The following is a 13,387-nucleotide window of genomic DNA, read 5'->3' as shown; positions in this document are numbered from 1 at the left end:
TGATAAAATAAATAGCTCCTGAATTTGTAACAGGAGCCTCCCTAGGCATGAAAAAAAAGAAAGAATGGGTATCACCGAGAAAGGAAAATGCGTGTCGGCGGTGGAAGAGACGGAGGCTAGTACCGCTCCCCCCTCATCTCCATCCGAAAAGCCCGTAACCTTCCCAAAAGATTGTTCCTGCTCCTGTGATTCTCCCTCGAATGGTGGACACCGTGTCTCTCACGGGGCTGGGTTCTGCGGCGGGGAGGAGGTGTGCGTGTCCTCTCGTCAGACGAGTCAGGAGATATGTTTCTGTGGCGAGTCCTAGGGGAATGTTCACGAGATCGGCCTCTGTATCGACGCAAAGATGCGCCGCCTTCGCGAGACTGCTCCCTGCGCTGACGAGTAGGCGACCTCTCCCTACGCCTCCGAGCCCGCTCCAAAGATCCCTCACGAGTCCGTTCACAAGAGCGATCTCTATACCGACGTTCAGGAGACCGCTCCCCAGATCTTTCTCTGTTCCCCTTCGGCGCAGGTGTCATCTCCCGCCTTCTTCTCCCCCTCTCCCTCCCACCGCCGCTCTCCCTTCTCGGCTCAGCAAACGTCACTCTCTGCACCTCCGGACTAGGAAACTGAATATCCTCACTTGGCGGGCCCCTCCTCCTCCTCCCCCTCCTTCTCTCCCTCCTCCCCTGAAACCTACCCCCATCCTCCTCATCATCAGCATCGCTCTCATCCCCCCTCTTCGGGTCCCCAGATCTCTTCAAGCTCCTCTGTCTCCTCCTCTCAGGACTATACTCCTCCAAGTGAGGATCCCTGCCAAAATCAGACACCTCAGAGGGCGGTATCCCATCGTGGACCCTCATGCTAGTCCCGACAGAGGTTGGACTAAGCTCAGAGGGGTGGATCCCCTCGCTGTCAGAGTCGAGATTGTGACTTGAAGATTGGTTGCGGTATCCAATCCGGGGATACGGACGGGGGGAGTGCTGCAGTGGAGAGGGAGAGCGATCGATTAGTCGGATTGACGGTTGGTGTCGAAGACGGTTGATATCAGGTTCTTCCATGGGTGGGAGGCGCAAGGAGGAGAGCTCAGGTTGGAGGGTGGAAATGGCTGACTCCGAGATTGATCTTGCGTGACCGGTGGTGGGGCGTTTGTGGTGGAAGAAGGGGAACCAAGATCTGCGGCGGTTCTCAGCTGGTCGGCTGGGTGCACTTGGTTGTGATGGACCGGTTGGGTTGTTATCGGTGGCCTGAGGTCCATTCCCCTGATTTGGTGGTGGAACAGGCCTGTTCGGAGGTACGCCCATGCCTTTGGGGAACGGGGGTAATGGGCCTGGACCGTACTGATATGGAAAGGGGTAGGGTTGGAAGGGAACTGGCTGTCCTACAGCAGACGAGAAACGAATCTCGTTCGCACGACCACTGTTCAAAAAGCTGAGCGGGTAAGCAGGAGGGTGAATAAATACTGGCGTTGGACCGGCGGTCCATAGCATAGGCGCAGGGCCTGGAGGAGGTGGTATGACCGGAGGCTGGTGGTTCCCGCCTACAGTCTTCACCATCTCAATATGCACTGACGATGGGCAATGGGGACTGGCACTGCTTTCTGACTCCCCAGGCTGGCGATCCCTCTCCTCCCTGATGCTTTCCAGAGAAATTGGGCGAGACTGCGACCGACGGTGAATAGAATCCGAGAATCTGTGGCTTTGGCGATAAATAGACCCAGACATTCTGCGACTTTCAGGACATCCAGATGGGGTGCCAGGGTGGGAGAGGCGAGGCAAAGACGCCAGGCCGGTGGTCATACTCCATCGCCGTGAGGAGGCAGTCTCAGGCTGGCCAAGTTTGCGCCACATATACCACCCCAGACCAAAAGAGAATATGATCACCAGAACTACCCCAACCTGGCCACCTTCACTGAGGCAATCCCACCCATAGCAGTGGGGGTCGACATCTCGGCGAGTGGTTGAGTACCTGGGGACCTGGCCGGTCAGATATATTATAGGAGCCATCTTGTTGACTGATTTCCTTGATTGTTGATGCTGGGGATACCCCAGAAAATGGTGATTAAGGAGAAAACTGCTGATAAGATAGATAAGTAGCAGCTCGGTGGGTGAAGTTTCAAAGGCTTTGGTACACACCAGACAGACCAAGGTCGCTTAGAACAACGTAATGAGTGAATGAGCTGGTTGTTGTCGTTTGCCCTGTCTTGGCAAGTGATCGAGTCCTTGACAGGTGATTGATTGTGAACGACTGAGGGAACAAGAAAATGAACGGGTGTTCCAATCAATGTAAATTGGGGTGCAGCAGGCGGCTGGCGCTGATTAACAGGAGAGGTCCATCGTGATGTCGCTTTTGTCAGAGTTGTGTTTCTGGCTGTGTGTACAGGATGGAGAGTCAGAGGCTGCACGGTGAGAAGAGGGATGGAGACTGAAATAGGTCGGCGAAAGCAGGGAAAAGAGGCAGCCTTGCACCTTCGATTCACTCTGGTTCTTTCTGCACCTGGCGGAGCTGCCATTCACTGGTGACCTGCCCTCCACGTGGGTCGGGGACTCGGTGGAGAGGGAGGGGAGTGAGAACATGTCTGGCATTTTATCGACCGAAGGAAATATTTGATTTGCTCCGTCTCTCTTTGGCCCGGGAGATAGCAGCGGTACATATCGGACGGGAGGGGTTCCATCGATTCCTCACTTCAAAACAATTTTGAGAGCGCTCATTGGCAGGATTGAGGAGCAAGGCAGTGCTGCTGCAGATTGAAGACTGAAGATATTTCACCAGAGTAAGCGAGGCAGCCAGAAGGTAGATAGACTTGATAAGAGTAAGATTAAATTCATCTATGATACGGATGGCACCAAAAAGTGCGGTCAATATCTGATGAGAGTTAGAACAAGGTCAACAAAGCTAGCACGTGTGGGTGCAAAACAAAGACTTCTTCATCAGACACAGCGCCGCAGAGATGTCAAAGATAGTGAATGAGTATAGAAGTCGAAAAAAGAAATAAAAAACACAAATTTAGACCTTTTTCTTGTCCTCGACTTAGAACAGGTGAGGGGATCGACGATGGTACTTTTGGTGGCAGCCTTGTTGTTCAGGGGTGGTTTTCCCCAAAGGACCCACAGATAGCAGCCAATAGGAATGCCTCGAAAGTGCTGGGATCTGCAGCATCTCAAAATCTTTGCATGGGTCAGCCGCCCCAAGCCTTTCAGCCTCATTAACTGCTGCTCGTCTCGTCGTGACGCGACAATCGGCGCTGCCACCGCGAGCTTCCAATTCCACCATCACCCACCTTCAACCAAACCTTGTCGCAACCGACCCTGCGCCGCTCGGATCTTTCCACCATGAGATTTTTCATATTCCAACTTTAATTCGACCCATCGTAAGCCAGTTGACGATATTTTCTACAACCAATCGATGCAAAACCCAACACCCAACTAGCCCGTCGATTTTATTAACCAAACGCGCCGCCGATTCGAGGCCATCAACAATCGACCCGCAGCACCTCGGCTTCTGTCGTTCGAAGTCCACCAGTGAACACTCGAGTTCTGCGGCGCCATCACGACAGCCAGAATGGCTTCAACCTACGCCAATGGCTCCCTCAATGGGGCCGCCAACGGACTGGCTACCCATGCCCCTACAAGCAGGCGCTTTGCCGACATCCCTCAAACGATCGATATTCCCGTACAAGACTCGGCCCAAGACCAAGATGAGGACCCCCAGGCTGTCGAAGTAAACCTCGAAGAGCTCGCCGATGACCCGACCGAACTGTGCACCCTTCTCGAGATGGAGCATGCTGCCCGCACCTACTGGATGACGGTGGCTCTTGCCTATGCCAAGCAGAAAAAGGTCGACTTTGCCATTGAGATACTCAGCCGCGGTGTAGTTGCCATGCAGAGCAATCAGCGCGAAAAACTGACGGTTATCACCTGTCTGTGCTGGATGTACCTGTGGAAGAGCAGAGAGGCCCCAAGAGTCGCCCCCGAGGGCACCGACGCGAGGACGAAGGAGTACTACTTGCAGCAGGCCACACAGAGCTTGAACGACGCCTCGAGGCTCAACCCCGCTTTCCCACCGCTGTTCTTGGCCCGCGGTGTTCTTCTTCTGCTCAAGGCCTCCCTTCAAAGTCCCAGTCAGGACCCCAACGGTGTCGACGTCCAGAAGAGCGAACATGTGCGCAATGCGCTCAAGTCATTCGAGGAGGCCATCAGGGTGTCGCACGGGAAGAACATGCTGGCCTCGATGGGCAAGGCGCGGGCGCTTTTCTCGCTGGCCAAGTATCAGGAATCACTGGCCGCCTACCAAGATGTCTTGGCCAAGATGCCAGACCTCGTTGACCCAGACCCGCGCATTGGTGTTGGGTGCTGTCTTTGGCAGCTAGGCTACAAGGATGATGCGAAGGGAGCTTGGGAGAGATCACTGGAGATCAGCCCAGATTCCAAGATTGCCAAGATCTTGCTTGGCCTCTACTACCTCGATGCGAGTAGCCAAGTACCAACCAACAGCCCGGAGTTCCTCCGATATTACAAGAAAGCCATGACCGAGTACACCCAAGACTCATTCAAGCGCGACAAGAACCTCCCCTTGACGTGCGCCACTTTCGCCGGTTACTTCCTCGCCCGGAAGCAGTTCCCCAATGTCGACTCCCTTGCTCACAAGGCTATTCAGTACACCGATGTCAACGCTATTGCTAGTGACGGTTGGTACCTTCTTGCTCGAAAGGAGCATTATGAGGGGAATCTGGATAAGGCGAGTGACTATTACAGACGTGCTGATGATGCCAGAGGTGGTGTCGAGCGTGGCTACCTGCCAGCCAAGTTTGGCCTCGCCCAGCTTTCCGTGCTCAGAAATGATCTCGGAGAGGCGAAGTTGCGTCTGGAAAAGATGATTCAACAGTCCAAGAACCTGGAGGCTATGATTCTTCTCGGCACTCTGTATGCCGAGGAGGTATTTGCTAACCAAACAGCGGCCATCAAGGAAGACAAGACTGCCGAGACCAAGAAGGCGCTCACCTACCTCGAGGCGGTCCGGACCGCATGGAAAGACCCCAAGAAGGGCATGCTCCCGGATGCCGCTGTGTTGCTCAATTTGGCGAGGTTGTACGAGACTGAGTTCCCAGATCGTGCCCTACAGTGCCTCCAGCAGGTTGAGCAGTTGGAGATTGATCAGGTGCCAAAGTCCGAGTATCCCGCCGACGCAGAAGACCAGGCCGTGATCCGGTCAGCAATCCGCAAGCACCTTCCTCCTCAGCTGCTCAATAACATTGGCTGCTTTTATTCTCAGGATGGCAAGCACCAGCTCGCCACCGAGTACTTCCAAGCGGCCCTCGACTCCTGCGCCCGCATCAGTAGCCTGAACGACACTGAGGTGGACACCGATGCTCTTCTTACCACCATCTCTTTCAACCTTGGCAGGAGCTACGAGTATGAAGGGGATGTCGATAAGGCTATCGAAACTTACGAGCGCCTTCTGAGCAGGCACAGCAACTACACGGATGCCCGCGCCAGGCTTGCGTACATCAAGCTTCGCAAGAACCCCAACAAGGAGGGTCCCGATGCCGTTGCGAAGCTCTACCAGGACAACCCGTCGGATCTTGAAGTCCGCGCCCTCTATGGTTGGTTCCTCGGCAAGCTCAGTGCCAAAAAGAGACCCGCCAACATCAACGAGGACCCCGAGCACCGCCACTACAAGCACACGCTACAAAACTACGACAAGCACGACCGCTATGCTCTTGTTGGAATGGGCAACTTGCTGTTGGGATCCGCCAGAGAAATGCGCCGCGAGAGCGAACAGGACAGGCAGAAGCGTAGCAGTATGTACAGCCGCGCGGTTGAATTCTTCGACAAGGCCCTGCAGCTCGAGCCTAAGAATGCGTACGCAGCTCAGGGTGTTGCCATCGCGTTGGTTGAGGACAAGAAGGATGCCAAGACTGCGTTGCAGGCGTTCCTCAAGGTGAAAGAGACAGTTCAGGATGCCCACGTCTTCGTCAATCTCGGGCACATATACACCGAACTTGGGCAGTTTAGCAAAGCGATTGAGAGCTACGAGATTGCGCTTAGCAAGGAGGGCAAGGCGAACGATGCGGGCATCTTGTCCTGCTTGGGAAGGACTTGGTTGAACAAGGCGAGGACGGATAAGAAGTTTATTGAGCATTACAACATGGCGTTGGAGTACGCTCAGAAGGTATGTTTGCTTACCCTTTTTGTTGTCTGTTGACTGGATGCTGAACGCAAAACCAGGCCCTCAAGGTCGCCCCTGAGCAAGCCCACTTCAAGTTCAACGTTGCTTATGTTCAGATCATGCTCGCCGACACCCTCCGGCAATTCGCCTCCCAAGACCGCAACTCCTTCCAGCTCGAGCAAGCAGCTGAGGGTCTGGAGCAAGCGATCAAGACGCTCGATGAGATCGCTGCCGGACCTAACCCCCCCTATCCCAAGCACGATATTGAGCAGAGAGCCAACATGGCGCGCAACACTGTGCGCAACCAGCTCAACCGTGCCCTCCAAGCGCAGAAGGAGTACGAAGCTAAGAACAAGGAAAAGCGCGACGCCGCCATCCAGCAGCGCCAGGCCGAGCTCCGTCGCAAGGAGGAGGAGAGGAGGAAGGCCGAGGAAGCGGAGAGGTTTAGGCAGGAGAAGATCAGGAAGGAGCGTGAGGAGATTGCGGCGAGGGATAGGATTTTGGCGGAGCAGAGGGCGGAGGAGGAAAAGGCCAGGATGGAGGCCGAGTTGACTACTGATAGTGAGACTGGAGAGAAAGTCAAGAGAAAAAAGAGGTCTGGCGGTGGAGGCGGGGAGAGGGCGAGGAGGGAGAGGTCTGGGGAGCCGTCGACGCAGAGGCCTAGGAAGGGGAGGGCGGAGAAGAAGAAAAAGGGGTCGAGGAGGAGGGATGAGACGGGGGATGAGGAGAGCGATGCTGGTGAGGGTGGGGGGAGGGCGCCACCGAAGAAGAGGGTCAGGCTGGCCAGTAGGAAGGAGGCGGAGAAGGGTGGGAAGTATAAGAGTGCGGAGATTGTGGTGGACTCGTCTGATGAGGGAGGGGGCGGTTATAACGGGGAGGAGGATCCGCTTGAGAGGACGGAGAGGAAGATGGACCGGAATTCGAAGCGCTCATCGAGGTCTGAGGACCGGTCTTCGGGTACTGAGGATGAGGAGGATACTTATAGGAGGGGGGCGAATACTAGGCGGCAGAGGAGTGAGGGGAGTGATGATGAGGGAGATAGGATGGCGGTTGATCGGGAGAGTAGTCCCCAGATTAGGGATGATGATGAGGAGGAAGAGACGGTTACGAGACGGCAGGCGAAGAGGAGCAGGCGGGCTGGACGGGTGGTGGATAGTGATGAGGAGGAAGAGGATGAGGGCGGTGCTGGTGAGGGAGGGGGTGAGAAGGAGGAGGAGCAGCGTGAGGATAAGGCGGATGTCAGCATGGCTGATGTCGGTGATGATGATGAGGAGTGAGCATATTTTGCGCCATGAGTTATTTGCTTGTGTTGGGATAGTAAAATCAAGAGAAAGGGAAAACAGGTGGGTGGGGGGAGAAGGGCATGTTAGATAAGATAGCGAGACTGTATATTTTGGTGGTAATACATTTCTGTCTTTTAATCTGGCTGAGCAGGAGGTGCAGATACTAGTTTGGGGAGTTGGTGATGTGTGGCATGGTGTTTGTTTACTTTCGCCCGTGTCACAATAACCCCTTTTTGTGCCCACTTGACAAACCCTATTTTACTTTCCGCTGCTTGATCAATGTAATTGTTTACGAGCAATTCCACCTCAAAAAGTCAATTCCCTGACGGATGCTTCATCCTATGCAGCAGAAACACCCAACCCAAAGCCCAACGCCTCCATGATATCTCACATCTTAACCACGACCTTTTTCCCCAACTTCTTGGCATGTGTCAAAGCCAACCCAAAAAAGCCAGGGTACGTTATATGTAGGCTGTATGCGCGGTCTAGTCAATAGCAAGCACCGTGCCGAACGTTGCTGCACAATGCTTGCCACAGAAGAGCAATCAAACCTGCAACCTGCAAGCCTCATCCTGCCACTCCCGAAGGACTATTGATTCCACGCTTTTGAGTACAACTATACGACGAATATGTATCCGGCCCGTGGTCGCCCACTTACCGTAGGCCGTAACGATGATCTCAGTGGTAGATTCCAGTCGCCAGCTCATTGTGAAGCGTGCGCGAAGAGACCACAACGTCACGGACAGTGCGAGGAATGATAAGAGTGTACAGAAACAAGGTCCTGAAGAAAAAGCAACACGCCATGAGCTGGCATTTGCAGCTTGAAAGCATGCTGACGGGACCATGACAAGATGCGAGTCCGAACTGCAGCTGTTATTCGGCGACAAAGAGGAAAGACGGCGATGTCTTGCTGATGTCAATGTCGACAAAATACCAACGAGCCCTTGGCACACACAACACACATACAAGACATACATAACCCCATCGTTCTAACCAGATTCCATCAAGAAGAAGAAAACTGCATCTTGGTAAAAAAGCAAAATCTAAACAGAAACAGGAAAGTGCACGCGATATAGGTCCGCCCTTGCACCGACCGGTGAGATGAAAGGTGAGGTGAACACTACTACTACCCCGAGCCGGACCCCGAGAGACCGAGACAGGAGATGATACCGACGAACCGGCCGAGGCACAACAACCACAGTACAATACCCATATTTCATTGTTGTGACAGTAAAGAACCAACCCATACCACGATCCCTTCCAGATGACTCGGTCAATCTGTTTGCTTGATCATCGTAGCTTGCTCACGGCTCGCCACCACCACCATCACCACCACCACCATCACCACCACCGTTGCTTCCTTCCCCTTTCACTTCTCCTCGCAGGAAACGACAGGGAACATGGCAGCAACTACCCATCGACTAAGGCAGGCAGGATGATCCTGCAAGCACACTCTTTGGACGCCTTTCCCCGGACCCCTAGCGACCTGTCCACGTCTTCTGACACATTGACATTGACATGCTAGTGGCCACTTGACAGGAAGGAGAGATCGTGCTAGCAAGGAACAGGGCAGAAGCCAGACATCGTAGTGAGAGAAAGAGGCGTGAATGATGGGGATGTGAATTTGAACATGCCCTCCTCCGGGGGGCGGGACGGACAGAAACCCGGTCCAACCAGACCTCTTCCATCACTTCAATCCACCAATCGATCCCCTTCCCCGGCAGGTTTTCGGGGTGGGTTGCGCTAGCCACCCCGGCCTGAACAAGCTCTGAAAGTAGGTAGGGGAGGAATGTGGCTTTGAACTTGTGCTTAAAGCCTTGTCACTGACAGGAGGAGGCATACGAATACACTCGTCCAAAGTCCGCCATTCACAAAACCAAGGAAGACGAGGGAAATAAGGACCTCAATTTCACCGCTCCCATACCTACCAAAGTAGGCAGGCAGGTCCTGAACAAAAGCGAGCCAGACCCAAACGACCCGAACCGGTGGCTGATACAACCCCTTCATATATCGATACCGTCGTAGACAAGATAAATTCTCCGCGAGTGACGACGGTATTGCCGAGAGCCAAGCTGGTTAAGGTACTATCACTTCAACTGCCATTCACAAATCAGTGTACGCGTTTTCTTGCCAAGGGCCAACTCTACCTTGGACAAACAATAACAACTCGACAACCACCTCCCAAGAACGCAACCCTGGCGGCTCCGAAGAGCCGGACGTAACGGTCCTTCTTGCTGTTTTATCCTCGCGAACCCGGTTTTCGAGGTCTTGGGCGGTGGGCACACGTCGCTTGGTGCTGGTGCTCGGCTGTCAACTCCGCAATATATGAGAGACAAGCCGCCGGCGCGCCAGCTAGTCCAACCGGCTCAATATCAAACCGCCATGTTGGCACATGCTGTCGGTGTCAGCTGTGTATAAGCGGCGGTAGCAACCGATGCATCTTGAACAAAGTGAGCGGTTTCTTTCTCCCATGCCATGCCACCAACCCATCCGGACACATATTGCCTTACCATGCTTGCAAAATCTTGGCTTTGCCGTCAGTGATATACTGTAACGATATAAAGAGAGGGGAGACCTGGACTATATCCCGACTCGTGTTATACCCCCCAAAAGAGATCGGTCTTTTTGCCGTCTTTTGTTGTTCTACACACACACACACACACCTCGCATTTACCGGTACCGGTATTTCGTTTCCCAACCGCCATCAACAACCGGCGACACTCCCTACTCGCTAAACCATTTACCACACAGGGCAATGATGCCGCCGCCGAGAGACTCAACACTGAGCGGGATGGATTTAATATACCGTTTCCTGGTTCGGTTCGACACATTTCCTTCTCTCTTTCCTTCTTTCTTGTCGCTGCCAATTCGCTATCCCCTGGATTGGATTGTTTTCGATCCAAGAGTTCCCTCCACCGGCCTCCCCATCACATCGATATGTAATAACCCCCTGCGTGATGCACTTTTGCCCAGCCCCTAAAAGCCCACCTGGCGCAGCCTCGACCGTTCTCTCGCACGCCTCATCTTTTCCCTTCCAACCTATCAAACAACCCCGGAGCAAAACCCCGATCGGTTGGTGCATACACCACGCCTTCTATCGGGGGAGATGGTCGCGCGCCATCCCGCTGCCAATGTAAACCAACAGGCATATCGTGGCGTCATGCAACTCTCTCCCCCACCGGTATTCACAAACTTTCCCCCATTCCCAGTGGGAAACAGTGAACATTTCTGGCAGTGGTCCAGTTAAAGTTACAACCTGCACACTAGCGCATTCCTTCCTAGTCTTGGCATTCCCGATTCCCACCCCCCTACTACACGAGGAAGGGGAGTTCGCACTGTTCCATGATCGAGAATTGCTTCTTTCCCATCCTCCAACCCTGAGCAAATTCTTCCATCCTAACCCTGAAACAGTCAATCCTGCCAATCCTGCCACCCCTCATCCAAGATTGGCCGAGACCAAGGCGAACAGAAGAAAAAAGCAATGAAAACCAACGGGAAGAATGTTTCTTGTCTCTCGATCGCAGGATCCAATCACTCTCAAGGTGATCTTGTCACATTTTACTTGTCTCCCTCATGCCTTGTTGGTGTGCATCAATAAAAATGAGGAAAACAAACCAAAAACCACACTGCCGACGATGGCAGTGACAGTGTGCAATGCCACGATAATGCTCTAGCCCCCAGAATGCATAGAACAAATATTTTTGATCAGGGGTCCTTCCATGAATTTGACACTTCCAACCCATCAACTCCCCCGCGTACCGTACCTATATCACTCGGTGTGATAAGCCTCCCCGAACCAAGGCCACACCTCGCCTCCCCTTCCTCCCGAACCCCCACTCAGAACCTTTCTCGACTCCTTCTCCTCCATCAAGCATCAACATCTTTCTCGAACCGAACCCCCCCAACTGCAACCCAACCCACCAACCGGCATTCATACAACAAACCCGCGAACCGGACGAACGACAACAACGGAGAGAGAGAGAGCGGACCAAAACCCCAAATCAAGCAGGCAATCTGGAGCCAAGGACCGCTCAAACCACAGACCCCCCACCCCCACCCCCTACATAGATCTTGGTTCATCAATTTTGTGCATGTGTTTTGACAGGTCGGTTCCTCCGCACACACACGCATGGACCAAGCAACACTAAAACATCAACACCCCCGAACCGAACATGTCAAAGCCGCCGCCGCCGCCGCCGCTGAAAAACCCGTTGCACCATACCGTCCCATAAACCCCCTCACCCCCCCGGTAAAACCCACAGACACCTCCGTCATGTCATCCCTTCCGTCCCCTTCGCTTGGAACAATGCACACATGCCATGCCATCATCATCATCACCCGTCCAGTCGTCGTTTGGCAGCTTGACGATTGCACGTTTCATACCAGGGATGTTGTGGGGATCGCATGTCGAAACACACCCCCAAAAAATGACACGGCGAGCTTATTACCCAAACCAGACCTTCCCTCCGTGTATGTATGCCACCCCAGAACCACCGCCGCCGCCGCCGCCACAAAAGACCGTTGTGACCCCCTTCTGTGCATTATACGTCCCATAATCATAACCATAATCATAACCATAACCACCACAACAAACCCGTCATGCCATCTCATCATCATCACCACCAAGCGTAGCATTTCCCAACGTATTGTGTAACAAAACAGTTCTCCCACTACAGTCCCTTCCCCCCCACCCTCTAAAGAAAATAACCCCGACGCTGCTACCATCCCTATCAAAATATCACTATATTTCGTGCACCACAGAGATTATATGTCATGCGTATCCGTAGCAGCAACACTTCTACTACTCTACTACCCCCATATCCCCCCTGCGCGCGCAAAAATCGGAATGACAACCTACTCCCAATCCGTACTATACTGTACCGTATATACATACGAATAAGACGATACCCTCCAAAAAAAAAAAAAAAAAAAAGGCAGGGAAACCCACTCCCCGGAACCCTCGGCGTTGAAAAAGGGATTCAACTCACCAGTCAAAACCCCGTACTCCGAGCGAGAGAGAAATCGATCAACTCATGATTCGAGCACTTTACGCCAAAAATCGGTTGGGGCGGAGGACAGAGCAGAAAGAGGCAAGTGCGAAAGAGTCATGGTGATCCCGACGAAAGCAACAAAATTCCACCGCCAACAAAACCCAGACGCCATCCATCCTCGAATCTGGAGCCAGTAATAATAAATTTGTTGAAAAGCCGAGCTCACATCTCACCCTTCCACACGCGAACGATCGAACGAACATGCCGAGCATGTGCCAAACTACCCGCTTCGGTGGAGTCCTTCTCTCTCTCTCACACATTTTGCCGTTCACACGTGAAAGCCCCCCCTCCCCCATCAACCGAAGTGTGTGGAGAAAAACAAGAAAAAATTACCAAGAAAGCCGAAAGTTGCCCTGTCTGTTTCCCCTCTTTTTTTTTCTTTTGCTGCTCCAACGGTCAAAAACCACCCCCCAACTCTAAAAACATGCCGGCGGCGGCGTCAGGGGCAGGGACCAACCGCTTGGCAACTGTCAAACTTGACAGCTTTCTTTGCTGCTGTCAAAAGTGTCATGCTCAACTTTTGCGGAGTCAACACCCCCCCCCCCATTCCTACCTTCTCCACAAACAAGCTTGTGATATGAGGAGAAACAATTCCCTTGGCCCAGCATTTAAACTTGTTCTAGCATAGGACACTAGAAAAGGTCCCGCATGTCCCCGTGAGGCCCGCCTGACAAATCGATGCTTTCTTGTCCCGACTTGGAAGGAGGAATGATGAATGGTGGATGACCTACTATCTACCTCGTGGTGAGCCAGCCACGACTCGAGCCACCACCTACCACCGTCGGGTTTTCTCTTTTCCTTTCCCACTCGGAAGGACCTCGGTCAACGGCCGCCCGGCGGTCCTTCTCTCGGTTCCGCGGTTGATGAGCAGCAAGGGATAACGGAAGGAGAGACCAAGCAAGA

The 13,387-nt window shown here is 53.4% G+C and overlaps 2 protein-coding genes across 2 annotated transcripts; one reads left to right on the top strand and one right to left on the bottom strand.

Moving 5' to 3' along the window:
- Positions 1 to 116: 116 nt before the first annotated feature.
- Positions 117 to 1,988, bottom strand: QC764_708660 (uncharacterized protein; the record flags this gene model as incomplete). The annotated part of the gene is made up of 1 exon (XM_062950485.1): positions 117 to 1,988. The coding sequence occupies one exon, from the start codon at positions 1,986 to 1,988 to the stop codon at positions 117 to 119; it is 1,872 nt and encodes a 623-aa protein (XP_062796506.1).
- A 1,171-nt stretch (positions 1,989 to 3,159) lies between these two features.
- CTR9 (protein required for normal CLN1 and CLN2 G1 cyclin expression) lies at positions 3,160 to 7,496 on the top strand. The gene is made up of 2 exons (XM_062950484.1): positions 3,160 to 6,153; positions 6,210 to 7,496. The coding sequence occupies exons 1-2, from the start codon at positions 3,544 to 3,546 to the stop codon at positions 7,425 to 7,427; spliced, it is 3,828 nt and encodes a 1,275-aa protein (XP_062796505.1). The 5' UTR covers positions 3,160 to 3,543; the 3' UTR covers positions 7,428 to 7,496.
- The last annotated feature ends 5,891 nt before the right edge of the window (positions 7,497 to 13,387 follow it).

Source organism: Podospora pseudoanserina (assembly GCF_035222485.1).
Source record: "Podospora pseudoanserina strain CBS 124.78 chromosome 7 map unlocalized CBS124.78p_7, whole genome shotgun sequence".
Taxonomy (NCBI): Eukaryota; Fungi; Ascomycota; class Sordariomycetes; order Sordariales; family Podosporaceae; genus Podospora; species Podospora pseudoanserina.
This window is presented reverse-complemented; position numbering and strand designations above follow the sequence as displayed.

Coding starts and splice junctions, on each gene's coding strand:
- CTR9 (XM_062950484.1), top strand. CDS start 3,544: ATGGCTTCAACCTACGCCAATGGCTCCCTCAATGGGGCCGCCAACGGA. Junction 6,154..6,209: donor CGTTGGAGTACGCTCAGAAG/GTATGTTTGCTT, acceptor ACGCAAAACCAG/GCCCTCAAGGTCGCCCCTGA.